The sequence below is a fragment of the Asterias amurensis genome, chromosome 1 (assembly GCF_032118995.1).
Source record: "Asterias amurensis chromosome 1, ASM3211899v1".
Taxonomy (NCBI): Eukaryota; Metazoa; Echinodermata; class Asteroidea; order Forcipulatida; family Asteriidae; genus Asterias; species Asterias amurensis.
Window position 1 is genome coordinate 17,475,150 of NC_092648.1, and position 18,788 is coordinate 17,493,937.

Here is an 18,788-nt window from a genome sequence, read left to right on the forward strand (position 1 = left end):
ATCCTGGACGATTCAGGGCAACACCGTGGGACGGTAGACAGCTGTAGGCAGGGGCTGCTACCCGAAAAGACGAGTAGGCCTATCTTGTTGTCCTTGAGGTACCCCCTTCACCATGAGCAGCCCGCCACCTCCGGTGTCTTCAGGACCACTACACCCGGTTCATCTGCCCCACTACATGCTCCATGATCCACGGTCTCAGATCAGCCACGAATGGCAACCGATAACACACTGGTAAGCTCATGACTTTGATGACAGAATTCCCTCCCACTCTCTCAGTTTAGCAGTTTCATTATCACATTCCTCTCATTCAGAAGCAGCTGTTGTTCTGGGAAGTAATGTTTGTCGGCTTTGCCTTTTTGCCTTTTGTTTTCCTGTCTGTGAGTGCATGTCTTGCATTTGTCAGCTTGGAGAGAACCGTTCCTGAAGTTGCTTAGGGCTCAAGTGGGGCTTCGGTATAGGCCTACAGGTCGTGCGTTGCTTGGCGAGCTAGCAACCCCTGACTGACTAGACACGCCGCGAACTTCGCCCAGACACGCCGCCGTCTGATGCACCGCGCCAACCCCGATGGGGCTCTACGTGACCGGTCGTGCTATCTACTCCACCGAAACAAACCTCAAAACCATTCATCAGCTAGATTCAGTTGCTACGCACGTATAATGCGTACGACTCCCTCTCCCCTACCCACCTCTCCCGTGTCCCGTTCGTTGGCTTTTCGTTCAGGGTACAGCTCGTTTCAAAGCGCCACACGTAGAGGTATTTCCCTCCCCTCCTTTTCGCCCCATGCGTATATTTTAATGCAACAATCGGCTCGTCGCCGGTGATTACGATTGAAGTCGTCACCAGTATCGTATTTTGACTACAAATAAAGCAAACACATAAGTCGGTAATGTGCCCGTCATATGGTTTGGTGTGTAGTGATGTGGAGAGGTTACGAACACCTCGGTCAGTTGGCTGGATTACCTCACGTATTGTGCTGGTATGCCGAGGCTCACTACGTGCCGTACATCCACCAAGTTAGCTCGCTCGTCGTTGCGAGTAACCGGGCATCTTAAAGACATTCTTCTTCTTCTTGTCCCGAGCAAAATTACTTATGTTTGTCTTAAGTAATGTACATGAACGTTAAAGCTGGAGGCATCTTTTTAAATGGATTTCATACAAGATTTTCTGTTGGAGTTATTGTACCTCATTGCCTTAATACGGGACTCAAACGAGTCAAGTTTTTCGAGGCAAGAAACATAATAATTATGTGTCTGGTCTCGAAACTTTTACCATTTTGGTAATTCTCAGAAATGACCGTGGCTCCATAATATTAGAAGTGAATGTTCTTCATTTTAAACAGGGCTTGTATAATTAATTGAATATCTAAAACCAAACGTCCAACGTGAATTTTAAGCTGTGTTGTCTATGTGCTTTTATTACTCTATAATTCTTCCAGCCTGATATTTGTCTACAAATCAAAGAAAGTGTTTATGATTTTTTCGAGAAAAAAAAAGCACCAAACGATTGTGATAGGTTAACGCATCAGGAGCTCATGTTTTGGACTCGTTGCTAGAGCATTGTTGATTTCTTGTAATGTTCCTTTTGTCATCTGGATCTCAATTTTCCCCAAATAATTGCATATTTCCTTGCTTTTTATGTTGACCTATATCTTGTTTATTTTCAATGATACCGTACAGGCTTTTAGCAGCTGGTACATGACTTTAAAATGTCAGAAAAACATTGTACTGCATAAGATAAAGTTGATAAAAATACATATTTATGTTTATATAAAACAAAAAGCACGCCAGTGTCAACCACAATATATTTAAGTTTTTATTTTGTTATTAAGCTATATAGATGAAGACATTATTGCATTTTATGTCTCGCGTACTGGTAATTGAGTTTTTGTTTCGTATGCCAGCCTTTACTTGTTTCAATTTTTTTCATACAGATTGAACGACAAGTCAGTTTGCCTTTGACGTTTGCATTTTTGAAACAGGTTTCATTCTTTGACTTCTGAGAAAGTGTTCGAATGCCAAAGCTGCGTTTTCTCTCTGACTTTGCAGAAACTTCACTAAAATTAAACAAATGTTCCTAGTTTCTGAAACAAATTGACAATCTCTCTGATTATGGGAGCTTCTTCCCTGGTCCAATTTAAATCTCTCTGATTGTTGTACAAAATCGACCCTGATTGCAAGATGTAATATTGGCAGCCCTGTAACGCATTGATTCACAGTATATCCAGATCGGATCGTACAAAAACTATGGCGCGATGATCGATATAGCCTTTTATATAAGTATTTGCTTTGCTTAGGTTTCATCTTAAACCGGCTGGGGTTATTTTGTTTCGTATCATCGTATCACGAAGAACATTTAAAACGCATTCCCGTGCATTTCCTATAGTCGTGAACTTCTGTATCGAAACGAGGTAACTTTCGCTGGTTGGTCACGGATACCATGCACAGTCAGAGGTCGTTACGGTGTTTTTCTCGTTCTTGTCACATCTTTTTTACGGAGTCTATGTTGTGTCGAGACCTAAATCTGCCCCCACAAAATGATATTGAAGTCGCCAAACCAGTGCGTCGATCGGCATCAGCAAAGTCAAAGTAGAACATATAAACATTTGGGAATGTGTGCATTTTCTAAGATTCGGAGAGCTGCTTAAGAAATGTTAAGTCCCCAAGTACTGGTGCATTGTTATAACAGGCATGATGTTCTTTCATCTTAATAGTCTGATTTCCTCCTTTTTTTTTCCATGGAAAAATCTGGAAAATTATGATTAAATAGCATGAAAAGTCTTCTAAAGCCAACAACATGTGTACGAAGGTCAGCCCTTGTACTCGATAACATGTTACTATACTTTTTTCTTTGACCAAATCACATCTGTTATAAATAAATATATCCTAATAGAATGATAAACTTTTACAGATAACAAATGTGGAGTGACGGAATTTGCATGCACTGGTGTCCATTTTTATTGTGTTTTTTTTTACTGCCAAAAGTTTAATTTGTGTTGCATACTTCTTGTGCGTATTTGTTTCGGTGTTCATCCAGAAAAATCCAGTATACCTTTCGAAATCAGGAAAGATATCTTACAGAGTATACCTAGAACAAAGTACATGGTTGATAATAATTCACACAAAAAATAGTTCAAGGCTGAAATCTTACAGATTATCAAGTTCGTACTGCAAATATGGGGGCGTTTAAGTTGAAGCCATGGGTGTGTGTTATCTCAAAAACGAAGAGAGAACTAAAATGACATCCAGTGTTAAAATAACACCAGTGTAATTGTTTTTGCAGAATTAAGTGGACGATGTTTCTTTCTTGTTAAATACAATAAGGGATGATCAAATATTTGAACGATTAATGTGATGCTAATCACTTAGTTACGTACATGGAACCAACCCATGCTATATACTACAACTTTTTCACTGGTCGATCATATTCGGTAAGATTACCGGTAAAGACCCCATCAGCAGATGACAAGCGAAAAGTGTCCATTAAATGCATTACTTTGCGATTACATTCGCCAGGGTGTTTAAAAACACAAAGTAGGGATATAATGTTACCAGCATGAGCGTTACAACGGGCAATTAAAGTTGATTGAATTCGATCGGATGAGCGAATGAGATGAGTCAGTCTTACTATTTTGTTTCGAACCCGTGAGAATTTTTCAGCCTGTAAGTTGAAGGATTCAAAGAGAGTATTTTGAACTATTTTTCGTACGGACCTATATCTCAGCTAAATTTAAAAATGTTGTTTTCACCACTGTTTCGGTTAACCTTAAATGCAAACAAGCAAATAGAGAAAACGAATTCATGCCCGGACCTTTTCTTGAAAACAATCATTGTTTTTCTGCGAATGAAAGTAAGAAATACTCCACTGTGTGTCATACACTGTACGGTAGGCCTTAAGATGGAGAGAAGATGTTGAAGTAATGTCGGTTTTGTATGCGGGAAGAAAACCCAAACCATTTTAGGGACTGACTGAAAATCCACTCCAGAAACAATATTGATAGTCCAAAGTGGGATCCGAACCGGAGGTCCACGGAGGTGAAAGTCGGAAAAGAAACAACTCAGACGACCTGAACGCTGGAAGGGGGAGTCGGCTCACAGTCTCAGGAATTAAAGGCAGTGGACACTATTGGTAATTGTGAAAGACCATGTCTTCACACTTGGTATATCTCAACATATGCATAAAATAACAAACCTGTAAGTATTAATTTGAGCTCGATTGGTCGTCGGAGTTGCGAAATAACTATGAAAGAAAAAAAAACACACTTGTCACACGAAGTTGTGTGCTTTCAGATGCTTGATTTCGAGACCTCAAATTCTAAACTTGAAGTCTCGAAATCAAATTCGTGGAAAATTACTTCTTTCTCGAAAACTACGTCACTTCAGACGGAGCCGTTTCTCACAATGTTTTGTGCTATCAACCTCTCCCCCATTACTCGTTATCAAGTGAGGTTTTATGCTGATAATTATTTTGAGTAGTTACCAATAGTGTCCACCGCCTTTAACTCACTTTTTGATGTTGAACAAAGCTGTACGAGGTTTTAACAGAAAGTCTCACATTGGCCGGTAAAGTATTCCTATACACCTTTAAGACAATACACAATTATAGAAAGTCAAGGTCTATAGAAAATCTTGTCCCCATCCAAGGCTGTCCTACGTCCGAGTGGTTCAGCTTCTCGATCTATACCGAATTATACAGCCGCATGCTCCAGCACAATATCCCCCGGCTAAAAAAGATCCACTTGACCCCCGGCGAAACCCACCATCATTCGGCACCACCACACGGTTTAATTTCATTTGTGCATCACACAACGTAGAATCATGCAGCTTTTTATAGCTCCTTGGTAGAATCAACACGTTTAACTGGGTAGTGGATCTCACCGGGGGTGGCCCTAGGTGGGTTACCGGGCCGTTTCGCGGCGTTTCCCCCGGCCCTTTCCCCCTTAACACGGTGAGGCAATGCTTAATGATCGTAAACCGTTTTGTACAAGGTGGGAACGGGAGTGTACTACTTTCAATGCGACATATAAAGATACCATGATTCATGCTACTTTTCCGGGTGCAATCTGTTCATGCTGTGTATGCGATTGCAGCAAATATATATATACAGATATATAGATTAGTAGTGAAAATATTTTGTGCTCAAACATTATGTAGGCTATACCATACTCCAGGCAAAACTTTACGAAAGTTTTAAAAGCCAAAAATCACAAAAGTATAATCAATATATATTTAAATGTACCTGATTCGGGTTAAGATTACATGAATTAAAATTGTAGCCTTGCTCTGAAAAGAAAATCGTAAAATTATGAGTTAAAATGAACCAGAAGATCCACAACCACTCGCAGTCAAACAGAACAGTTCGCCGAGAACCATGGAAGAACAAAACACACGGGCAAAACACTCACTCCCTGTATGACAAACAGACGAAAAACAGTACTCCCCATTGAAACACAAAACAACAGTGATTCTTTTGTTTCCAAAGTATTTAACATTAATAGGCTCATAGGCCTACATGTCCCGAGGCAATGAAACTGTTGGTTACATTAATGAACTGGAAATCGCTGTTCCCCAGTGCCTGCCGCCCGCCCGCTTCCCATTGCAATGAATCACAATATATTGCAGAACATTCGATCTACATTAAAGGTTAAGTTCAGTTCAGAACAGGATCGGAGATGAACACGTTTCTCTTTAGAAAGTGGCCTCATAAAGCATTAAGTAGGATTTGAAACTTTGCGTGCTATATAAGAGAGGTTTGCGGTAACACCATGTGAATATCTCTTTTTGAGTAGTGTCGGTTCTGAAAACAATGGTGATAAAACATTGCCATACTGCCACCATATTGTTATATGCAAAGAAGAGTACTTTCTCCATTCAGCCTCTCTTAGATTTCAGTTTTTTTATGGGTTACACAAAAATGAGGGCTCCAGCCCGTCTTGTCGAACAATTTGTTTTGAACAATTTGATTGTCTGTTTCCACACAACAACCCCGTGCTCCTTGCCTCTCTTGTTTCGATGTTGATACGTTGTTTTCTTGCTCTATTGGTTTACCCTTCATTGATTTGCATGTAAAATGTGTAATGTCTTGAGGAAGATGGAAATAAATGTTTGTCAAATTGGACAGAGTTGACCTTTTTTATGCTAAATGACGCTTGGCATGGGACCGTTGAGACCAGATTATCAGGTTATGGCCCCCACCTTTACCTGTAACACACACCTGGAATGTTCTACTTATTGGAGCACATTGCTGACTCAAACCAAAATGGCGGGAAAAACATGTTGTCCTGTCGAAAGTGATTATTCCCAAACATGTTGCAGCCGTCGAATCATGGGACAGTGATACGAATGGGGTCTTATTGAACGGTGTCGATTGCTGTCAATCCATTAAACAAGTAAATTATTTTACAATAATAGACTTGAACCATCAGCAGTCGCCATTTTGATTCGGTACCCTGCATGTTACTGCAATGAAACTATATTATTGTTATGGTAATCACTTTGGAAATAATGAGCTATACCATTTAGATCATGATAACATTGCACAACCATTGCCTCTAATAATATAAGTTGCATCGGTATCGAAATGTTATTGAAACATTCTTCGCTTTGATTATATTAATTTGTCAAAAGCTGTGGTTTTGTACAATTCGTTGCTTCCGAAGAAAACATTGAAATAAACACACCCTTTTTTAAATAAACGGTGGAAAACAATTTTAAAACTTTCATTCATATCATGATTTTTTTTTTCTGGTAATGGGGTAACCATAGAACGTGTTGTTAAAGACACTGGACACTATTGGTAATTGTCAAAGACTAGCCTTCTCACTTGGTGTATCTCAACATATTATGCATAAAATAACAAACCTGTGAAAATTTGACCTCAATTGGTCGTCGAAGTTGCGAGATAATAATGAAAGAAAAAAAAAACCCTTGTCACACGAAGTTGTGTGCTTTCAGATGCTTGATTTCGAGACCTCAAATTCTAAATCTGAGGTCTCGAAATCAAATTCGTGGAAAATTACTTCTTTTTCGAAAACTATGTCACTTCAGAGGGAGCAGTTTCTCACAATGTGTTATACCATCAACCTCTCCCCATTACACATTACCAAGTGAGGTTTTATGCTAATAAATATGTTGAGTAATTACCAATAGTGTCCACTGCCTTTAATGTAACAGGCCTATCAATACGTACATTCGATTACTTTTCTTCCACAATCCAAGCAATAAAGTGAACTTAAAAACTCTCGCCTCACTGTGAGACAGTGAGGCAACTATATCGTTTGTTTCCTATTGCAATATTTTCATCATTCTCTCTGCACGGCAAAAATAATGATCGAAGAAGGACTTCAACGATGGGGGCGCTTCCCTCTGTTGAGCATGGCGAAATAATTAATGATGGCGATAGGGTGTCATAAGTTTTTGTGTAAAAAAAGTTAAAATGTTCGTCAACGGCTATAGATATAAGTGATATATTAAGACTTTGAGTGGATGATGCCTAGCTCGATATATTCAAATAGGCCAAACGGACCAATATTCCCCCCCACCCCCACATTCTAAGGTCTCGCCGTCGACAACTAAGCTAGAGACTCTCGAGCTGTCTGTTAAAGGCAGTGGACACTATTGGTAATTACTCAAAATAATTATTAGCATAAAACTTTACTTGGTAATGAGTAATGGGGAGAGGTTGATTGTATAAAACATAGTGAGAAACGGCTCCCTCTGAAGTGCCATAGTTTTCGAGAAAGTAGTATTTTTCTACGAATTTGATTTCGAGACCTCAAGTTTAGAATTTGAAGTTTCGAAATCAACCATCTAAAAGCACACAAATCGTGTGACAAGGGTGTTTTTTCTTTCATTATTATCTCGCAACTTCGACGACCGATTGAGCTCAAATTTTCACAGGTGTGTTATTTTATGTATATGTTGAGATACACCAAGTGAGAAGACTGGTCTTTGACAATTACCAATAGTGTCCACTGTCTTTAAGGGTGTCGCTCCTTTGTTATCTGATCGAGGGATCAAGGTTGCATCACTTTCAACCTTGCCCTTGGATTATTATTTTTGTCCGATGGTAATCAGTATCCTATAGTTAAAAAAAATGTCTCGTGGCTTTAAATTACACGTTGACCTTGAAGGATTCCACTCACATTGTGGATTGATTTTTAAAATAAAGCACAGCTGTGAACTTTATTATTTTTATTTTTGTAGGATATTTTATGACACATGTTGGGTCAAACTCTCTCAAATGCAAAATTTGAGGAAACACAGATCTATTTTACGCAATTTGCATGAAGATGATGACGCAACCCACGAACAAATATTCACGGAGGAAGAGTGGTAAAAATACCAGCTAAACAGACTTATCGCTGGCGCACGCAACGCAGCACCTAAAGTGTGGGTTCTGCAAGCTATCAACTGAAACTATCTTTAAAGGGAAGGTACACGTTTGGTAATTAATCAAAACAAATATTAACTTAAAGTCACCTGGAAGTGGTATTTTTGTTCAAAATAAAGCTTTTGTCACTAATATATGTGTTTTGATGAGTGGAATGTGAATAAACAGTTGACTAAGGTTTTAAAAAATGTTCTTATGTTATTTACAAATTTAAGAGTAGACCCCGACCCGAGAGGGCGCTGTTCGTGACGTCAATCGAGGCAGACTTTGCCTGTAATGCGTAGAGTAAACACAATTGCAAAGTACATGTACGGACCAAGTCGTGAGTTTGTACGTTTAAAAAAAAAAAGTTTTGTTTTTTTCCGGCAATGCCGACCAGGTGTATTGCTGCTGAATGCAGAAAAACACTTTTTGAAATGTACCAACTCACGACTTGGACGTACATGTACTTTGCACGTGTGTTTATTATACGCATTGCAGGCAAAGTCTGCCTCGATTGACGTCACAAAAGGGGTAGGCGGAGTCAGCCCCCAAACAACTTTATATATTTTTTAAACATATAAATCGTGACAAACAATTACTAAAAAAAATGTTTTATTGTTCGTAAGCATATACTCTTATGTTTGAAAGAAAAAAAAATATATTTCCAGGTGCCTTTAAAAACTGACTTGGTAACGAGCATTGGAGAGCTGTTGATAGTTTAAAACATAGTGGGAAAGACTCCCTCTGAAGTAACATAGTTTTTTACAAAGAGGTAATTTCACTAAAATATTCTAGCTAGAAATCTTTTATTCCTAGCTGAAAGCTCACAAATTCGTCCAACAAGGGTGTTTTTTCATCATTTTTTCGCACTTTCGATGACCAAATTGAGCCCAAATTTTCACAGGCTTGTTATTGTATGCTTATGATGGGATACACCAAGTGAGAACACTGGTCTTTGACAATTACAAATCGTGTACAGTGTCTTAAAAAAAAATAATAAGTAGGACTTGTAATTGTAAGCGATGCCAAGTAATTTCACAGTGACAAATTGATTTGCTACCGGTACCACATTGCTGCCCGTTATCCCGTGTTGTCCTTGCGGATTAGCGGTAAACTGTTGTATGCTAATCAAATTATTGCTTAATCGATTACATTATCAGAGATTAACTTGCACGCGTGTCACTTTACTTTTGTATGTAACGGTACTGGATCATAGCCTAAAGTGTGACTGAAATTAGAAAATTGTTGTTGTTGCTATCGGCACAGAGAATGAGAAAAGAATAACAAGGCATATGCATAGACACCGTTTGCTGACATTTAAAACAACTTTAAGGAGCTCATTCTTTAAACCTTTCACTTAGGGACTCCTAGCATTTGGGATCAAACGACTTTCTTCACCTGTTTATGGACTCAGGCATGGGACAAGCCATTATCTTCAGCGGCAGAAGCCATGGAAACGAGCGAGTTTCAAAGTGAACATAAACTCTCTTTTTCTGGATTAGAATGGGGGACAATGAAACATGCCATAATCTCGTCACTGTGGGTGAAAAGGAAAAAAAATCGTTTGTTATAAATTCAACAACATTTTTATGTTTCTTCCATCTCAATCCATCGAATGTTGTGAAACTACAATAAAAAGGGCAAACCGTCCTTTCTCAGAACACTGCGCCAAAATAAGGTTATTAGTGGTTTTATTTCTTTCCATCCACGAAGGTCAAGTCTGGAATGGGTAAGTACGTGATGTCACGTTTATCCAATCACCATGTACTCCATGTGCGATGTATGTTTACACTAGCGGGGGTTAGCCCAAGACAAGCAACGTGTATGTGCACGTTGTATGTGGTGGGACGAAGACACAGTGTTATACAGATAGGTAAACTCGCAGGATTCGGTTCGGCACGCTCGCCTCGCAATATACCAGGAGTTTGGACGAGCGGTGGCCGGACAAATGTAGCAAGACAGTGTCAGAGTTCCCCTCCAAAAAGCAAGACCAGCATTTTCTCTGTACCCAAGTATGATTTTAGCTGGATTCGGTGAAGGGAAACGGGTGACAGTCGTGCGAAAAACTGGGTGACGGGCCACGGGAAAGGTGACCGAGAAATGAACAGCGTGCCGCCGCAGTGTGTCGGGCCGCCAGCTGCATTGGGTGCCGTATCTGTGTTGGTAGCAACTTGCAGGTAAATTGAAATCCCGCCAACTTGTAGTAGGTTTTGACGACTGAGAACTTTATACTGGAAATGAACTTTACATTCTGTTCAAACAGCCTTGTCCATGATACCTTTTTTAACAAGTTGTGTTTAACAAGTTTACTTTTGATAAAAGTTGTCATTCATATAGTTAAAGTTAAACAGTCACGACAGTAAACTATGTAAACTTAGGGTCGGAGATGATTGTTACTTTATCATTTTGACATTACCAAAAGATTAAGACACATTGTTGTAGTAAAATCCTTCGTCATAATTGACGCCTAGGGACCATGATATTTGATGTAAGTTATTTTAAAAGCAGGGATTTTTTGTATAGGTGCCTTCATAAACCATTGTTGACCATTTGAGTAGTTTAAGTAAAAATCAAAAACAAAAACCAGCAGGACAAAGTTGTATTTTGTTGAACTCTCCCGAATTCCTGAACTATACAACTGTAGATAAATAGCTGGACAGTCCTTATATTCTCAAACCAAATAAACACAACATTGACAGGAACACAAATGTAGTCGATTATTATTTTATTATTTTATGAGAAGCTGCAAGATGTCTTGTGTCATGATTGGTGGGTGTGATTTCTTAAATTCTGTTTACATCTTTTTTAATTAGACATGTGTGGAAAGGAACCGTGAAACAATGTGTCTCAGGTAAAAAATAATGTAACCCAAACAAAGCAGAACACAAATACACACTGATAATGTCTGCTATATTAATAACATTCAATGCAAGGATGAGCAAATTACACCTGTTCCCAGATCACATAATTGCATGTCATGGCATTTAAGCCAAGCCTCAAAGTAAAAGTTGTCCCAGATTATCTATACCACAGTGGCTTTTTCAATTGGTCTCATTAATTAATTATTTCCTAAATGAAGGTGACCTTAACCATGAAGCGGTACTCAACATGGATTGGTTTACCATCACACATACGCTATTCATTCCACAATCTGTGCAGAGACTGCATATTGAGGCTGGGATGTAACAGATCCAGCATGTATGACGATTGGTGTCTTTGGGTTGGAAATGAATGTAATGCAATCACATTCCAGTAACTTAACGCTGATGGCAGACCGCTGTTTAAAGGTTTTGTGTTGTTACCATTAGAGTATCCTTGATTACACTGAAATAGCTCAGAGTGAATTACCCACTGGGATCTTACTTTAAATTGTAAGGAGCAGCAGTGAAGTGAAAGATGTTCTTTTAGTCTAAAGCAAAACCTAATTAACATATTTTGAACTTAGTGATGAGCTTAATTTCTTAACAACATTATCAGCAAATTAGGATATACTATTAATTTCCGATTTTCTTGTTGATTTGCCATCCTGCAGTCTTGGTTATTAATTTAATTTCAAAGAAATTACAGTAAATTTCTGGGCCTTATAAGTGAGCTGCTTAAGCACAAAAAACTAGCTAAGCACAAGTTAACTTTGCTTACCAGAATAAGGTTACCAGTCAAATACACATCACAGGTAGTGTCTTTTATTCCTCAGCAGAATATTGTTGAGGAAATTATTTCTGACTGAGCAGCTTGCCGAAATTGGGCACTTGTTTCAAAAAAAAAATCAGGAAAGACCATTTTACATTAATTTTATTTATTAATTGAGAGGTTAAAGGAACACATTGCCTTGGATCGGTCGAGTTGGTCTTTGAAAAGCGTTTGTAACCGTTTTTTATAAAATGCATATGGGTAGAAAGATGTTGTAAAAGTATAATACAAAGATCCACACAAACATGCCTCGAAATTGCGTGGTTTTCCTTTTACTTCGTCGACTAGCACGTCGGCCATTTATGGGGGTCAAAATTTTGACTCCCATAAATGGCCGACCGTGTTAGTTCGCACAGTAGAAGGAAAACCACGCAATTTCGAAGCAAACTTGTGTGGATCATTGTATTCTACTTTTAAAACATCTTTCCAACCATATGCATTATATAACAAACGGTTACAAACGCTTTTGTTTTGACCAACTCGTCCGATCCAAGGCAACGTGTTCCTTTAAGTCGGTGACAATTTTGTTTTAAGCAAACAATATCTGAAAACTGTGCAGTTAGAATGTCAGCCTCATCAAACTGTAAGAAAAAGCTACAAGACATCACATCAGTGTTGACTATGCCCCATGATTCGTGGCAAGCTTTTGTATAGCAACTTCCAGATGGGCAAAGCCTGGTATTTTGCCATACTCATTCATTTAAAGCCATTGGACCCTTTCGGTAAACAGTATTGTCCAAGGCCCACACTTCGTGTATCACAACTTCTATATCAAATAATAAACCTGTGAAAATTTAGGCTCAATCGGTCATCGGAGTCGGGAGAAAATAACGGGAAAACCCACCCTTGTATCCGCGCGTTTCGCCGTGCCATGACATGTGTTTAAAATAAATCTGTAATTCTCGCTATCGAGAATTGATATTGTTTTACTGTTTTCTCAAAAAGTAAAGCATTTCATGGAATAATATTTCGAGAGAAGTCTTTCACCACTACCTTCTGTAAACCCTGTAAAGTTATTTGTAAATCTGTGAACTTTTATTTTTTTTCTGTACCGAAAGGGTCCAATGGCTTTAAAGGATTTTGGTACTTTTTCAAAATGTCCATAGATTTACATTAAACTTACAGGGCTTGAAGATAATGATAGTGGAAAGCTTCCCTTACTGAGGTGCTGTAGTTTTTGAGAAATGAGTAAAACAATGTTATGAAAATACGTTTGTAAAAGATTAAAATAATTTTCTTCTCATGAGACGAAAATTATTTTCATGACATTGTTTTACTAATTTCCAAAAAACTACAGCACCTCGGCACGTAATATTTTTAGGGAAGCTTTCTACTATCATTATCTTCAAACTGTAAGTTTAGTGTAAATCTGTGGACATTAAGTTTTTTTGTCCTACAAAAGTTACATAGACCCTTTAAAACTGTGAATGGGTTTTAACTGTTTCTACCTCTCTTCCTTCCTCCATGCTCTAAATAGGTCATGTAGCAAGTAGCAACACTGTCTTTAATACTTAGAATTCAAATTTGAGTGGTCAATTATGACTAGGCAAGTCTGTATACCATTAAAGCCATTGGACACTTTCGGTAAACAGTATTGTCCAAAGGCCCACACTTCGTGTATCACAACTTTTATATAAAATAACAAACCTGTGAAAATTTAGGCTCAACCGGTCATCGGTGTCGGGAGAAAATAACGGGAAAACCCTCCCTTGTTTCCGCACGTTTCGCCATGTCATGACATGTGTTTTAAATAAATCCGCAATTCTCGATAACGAGAATTGATAATTGTTTTAATGTTTTCTCAAAAAGTAAAGCATTTCATGGAATAATATTTCAAGAGAAGTCTTTCACCATTGCCTTCTGTAAAAAGTTATTTGTAAATCTGTGAACTTTTATTTGTTTTCTGTTCCGAAAGTGTATAATGGCTTTAAGTGTTCAAATCTAAATCACAAATGGTACACGCCTAGCTGCCTTCCCTGGTAAAGTACTCCTGTGCAAAATGCTGATAGACGTCTACAGTTGTTTTTTTGACATCCAAAAATACCAAAATGGTACTATAAACTTCTTTAAATCCTTATGTCCGAGGTGCTGCTTACTGTTATGACTATGATCACCATAATAGATAAAGTACCAGGGTATGTATAGGCCTGTATTTTAAAGTTGAGGTGCCAAACTCATTACAGGCATGATACTTTTCCTTCACTACGTGTACAAGTAGTAGAGCCCTTGTAAGTTGTACTAAATAATTTGTTCTTTCTTTTTTTCTAAGGACCAAATATGCCATACTTCCCAATGGTTTGAAGTGATGCAAAGCACTGATCACTCGGCACAAAACTAACTATGTTAACTAGACCTACCCCCATCAACATCAACATGTTATGACAGTCTGAAAGAAAACTGCTTCTCACATTACCCGTAGTAATTGTGTATGTGATATCTGAGCTCATCCTGGGGCAAAGTAAAATTAAAAGTTCATTGAAATTTTTGAACTGAAAACCAAATCTTGCAAAACAGAGATAATGTTTACACTATGTTGCTATTTTGGGAAGATCCCATTGTGGATGGGTGGGGGGGGCTGTGTTATAAGGGGGTCATAAGCTTGTTTTGAAAAGAAACGCCACTACAAAGATAAATCTGTGGACTTGTGTTTAAGTTACTTACAACTTTTAAAAGCAAGGTATGGATTGGAAAAGAGAATAACTTGTAATAAATGTTCCGTTTTGTTGAAACCTACACCAGTTCACCAATTATATGAACTGTTTGTTTCCATTTACTTTGTTGGGGAAAATAATTTCCACAATTTGAAATGTTTCTTGGTTATTTGATTGTGCAGTTCAGGAGGTGTAGATGGGCCCCTACCGGAGTCAACGTTTCCGCAAGATGGAGAAGCTTGGACAGCCAAGAATGCAAGGTAAGACGCTCCTCCACTCCACTACAAACCACTCTTTTGATCCATTGTTAGGATTTTCACCCAAATATCTAAAACCTTATCTTTTGAATTTGTGTTTGACTCACAGTCACAGTGGTTTTTGGTGCTGCTATAAAAACAGATTTTGGAAAACACAGCAAGACTACAACTTATTTGATTGATTAAGAATGCTAGGGTCGTAGCAGAAGGGTCGTAGCAGACTTTTCTGGGACTGTATATCCGTTGAGGAAACTTAGCGCATGTTGAAGAATATGCTGGTTATGCTGCAAGATATCGTCCCCAAACCTTGCTCTAATAACTTTTTGAAACCTCCATGTAAAAAATGCAAAAAAGAAATGAAAAGCAAAACCTAAGCTAGAAATCGGGTCGCAAATAAAGCTAATGTTGTCTCTGAGATGTTGATGTACCCATGCCTTATGGGTCATTGGTTGCTCAAAAGGTATATTATATCGAAGTGAGATGTATTACAATAATATTCTCCTAGACTCATTAACTGACATAACTTTTCTTGCCATGGTGTTACAGACCAATTACAGTTTTGGTGCCTAGGTAAGCATCTTCTTTTCAATCATAGTGGTGTTTCGTAATGGCGCCTCATATGCACTGGCATAAATATAATGAGTTGAAGATACCTTTGATTGTACAAAATAAATGCTGGGTGTAAAGTATATGGAATAGTGACTACCTAGTAATTTACGAGGTAATGATGGGACTTGAGCGTTGCTTGGATTAATCTAACCTGTTGGTAAGTGTGTACGTAATTCCACCAGAAGCCATGCCAACTTCTTCCAAACTGGCTAGAAGCCCATATGAAATGCTTTGAACTTTTTAAAGGAACACGTTGCCTTGGATCGGTCGAGTTGGTCTTTGAAAAGCGTTTGTAACCGTTTTTTATAAAATGCATATGGGTAGAAAGATGTTGTAAAAGTAGAATACAATGATCCACACAAACATGCCTCGAAATTGCGTGGTTTTCCTTTTACCTTGTCGACTAACACGTCGGCCATTTATGGGGGTCAAAATTTTGACTCCCATAAATGGCCGACCATGTTAGTTCGCACAGTAGAAGGAAAACCACGCAATTTCGAGGCAAACTTGTGTGGATCATTGTATTCTACTTTTAAAACATCTTTCCAACCATATGCATTTTATAAAAAACGGTTACAAACGCTTTTGTTTTGACCAACTCGTCCGGTACAAGGCAACGTGTTCCTTTAACCAAAACATTTTTCTCGGATGCCTCCATTTCTGTGTCCATCACTGGAGATATTATGTTGGGATGTTGGATGTTGGTTTACGAAAGAATAAAATACTCTCCAAACTTGCCTTTTACATAATGCGTCTTGCAACTTATTTTAAAGGTCTTGCCAGAAATATCAGTTTCTGCCATAAGAAATGTCTTTGAATGATGGAATGGGTGTTTTTGGGGGGTAAAATTACACTTTAAAAGCACATGCCAGCTTTGAAGCAAAAACCCTGCACATACGGGTGAGGCTTGCTGGTTTAAGGTAATGACATACCAACAGGATGACTTTTGAGTTAATCTGCCACTTAAATCAAGACTTCACCATCCGTGAAAAAAAGTATGTTTGGCAGCTGACGAAACTGTCATGATAGGAGGCTCAATCAAATGTGACAGAACCGGAAAGTCTCTAACTATTGCAAAAAGAAATGTTAAGACAGTAATGAAGGCAGTTAGTAATGGGTTACATTCACTGCAGACTCTTATCTCTTTATGAATGTGAATCAACCGGAATCTTGCTAGTTACGGATGTCCCCATTTCTGTGATCATCACTGTAGATATGCTGCCAACTAGTAAAGCATCACTTTTACTGAATGAGCAGTCAGTACATTATTGATAGCGACTGAGCGTTGATATAGTATCCTTCTTCAGGCCATTTTTTAGTTAAGCAGTTGTCTTTGATTTGTTGTAGAATGGTCAGTTGGTTCATAGGATGCCCTGGTTTTCTGTATTTCAGTCTTGGACTCCAACTTGTGTGATATATGGCTTTGTGTGCCCTTTGGTTATATGCTGGAACACTGGTTTCGCTTATTAATGTTAGTTGCGTTAATTTTGACTCAGTATTCAGTACTCGGTATAGTGCTAAATACACATCAGTTTATAGGGGCAAGAACCAAAGCAAATCTTGATCTCTGTTGCAAATTTAACCAATCTTGTACCACTGCTAAAATATAGGCTTTTTAACTGGTGGTCTGGGGTAGGACATCTGCTCTAGCATAAAAAAGGCTGTTGATTCGAAGCCCACTCAACTGATATTCCTGTGGGTTTTTGTTATCACAGGACTCAGGGAACTGAGTATACATTGCTTAACTAATACACATCGGTGTGAAAGCAACAGCCAACTAATAATCTTAATTTCCAATACAATGCAAAGTTAACATCTATTAAACCAATTTTACGTGTACACATTCATATTCATCTTATAAATGATATTTACTCATTTATTTAATATTACTTGCCAAACCTTAGTCAGACAGGTTCATAAACAACAATACAATAATAGTCAACAGAAAAAGGGCTTTATGGACCTGATAATGTAAACCCTTCAGAAAATGTGCCACTGATATCTGTCTAGGTAGAGTGAGATCATTGTACATTGAGCCATGTCTAGTAGAGCAATTGGTAATGTACAGTCTGGTGCTTCCTGATTGCACATTCTTTACCGGCAGGCAGTGTGCCTAGACTGTGTTTGTATTGTCATGGTTGACCTATTAACCTGTGTCAGCTTGTTCAACCACAGACTCTTTCCACGGGGAAGGCTTAGCTTCATTTTTTTTTTTCTCGTCCCGTTCCGTCATGTGCTATCAATGTTGTACTTTTCATTCCGTAAAGTTGTCACTTTGAAGATTATCCAATGAAGATTGTCTGAGGAGCCCTTTTGTATTGTGTTGATATCTCTACTATCTCATACGCTTGTATTGAATATCAGTTGAATTGGAAAAAGTTTGTTTCTTTTAGCGATACCCATCAACATAGCCAGGTTGGGGGTGGGGGTGGCACAGGGAACATTTGTTATCATTTAAAGCACATGAATAGATAAACGATTTCTACAAAGTACAGGTGTATCCTTCTTTTGCCAGAAGTCGCACGGAAACTTCCTTATACTTAAACCATAAAGACCTATTTCAACTGCTGGATGTCGTTTTTCTTTTAAAAAGTATTGTCGATTACAAACCCATAAAACAGTTTACTGTGGATCTCTTGTTCTTGTAGCTCCTGGCTGTACCATTCTTTGCTTGTACTTTACATCATATTGCCAAGTGTAAGAGTTTCAAAGTGTGGACATAAAGGGTGCTGTGGAAATAGGGGCGGGGGTATACTAGGGGGCACAGCCTTTCAACTGGATGTACCTGCCTTTGGGTTCACTGTGTGTGTTACTTGATTCTTGATCGAGGCTGTAAATAGATCCACCTATAGCCTCATTGCAAGCAGGTGCACTGAGGCCCTATGGGGGTCAGGTTTTTTTTACATAGCCCCTCAAATCAGGGCAAAATGTTTTTTATAGTTCCCAGTGGTTTTAATTTGAGAACCTCACAATTTTTTAGAGGTTTAATTGAACCGGTGTAGTAATTTTTAGTCAGGGAAAGTGATAAGGACAACTGACTCTTTGTCTTAGCTTGATCTGAATATCTTGTAACTTTGGGGTCATTCTCAATTCTCAATGGCAACCCATTCTTATCAAGAAGCATAAAAACAGTATGGTGAACCTTCCCAAAGAAGCAAGTGAAACATGGTTTGATGGGAAGAAATGTTCATTTTGAGCTCATGTTGAGCTA

General features: G+C 38.4%; 1 protein-coding gene across 3 annotated transcripts in view; it reads left to right on the forward strand.

Annotated features, from left to right (window-relative positions):
• Positions 1-18,788, forward strand: part of LOC139948067 (uncharacterized) — a 113,805-nt gene that overhangs the window by 16,948 nt on the left and 78,069 nt on the right. Inside the window, exons 1-2 of one of the 3 annotated variants that reach the window (XM_071946087.1) lie at positions 98-231; positions 14,894-14,971. In XM_071946087.1, the coding sequence (XP_071802188.1) occupies positions 113-231; positions 14,894-14,971 (197 nt within the window). In that variant the 5' untranslated portion in view covers positions 98-112. Of the gene's footprint in view, positions 1-97; positions 232-10,248; positions 10,548-14,893; positions 14,972-18,788 lie in introns of those variants that run through there. The other 2 variants (XM_071946095.1, XM_071946104.1) reach the window with 2 other exon arrangements.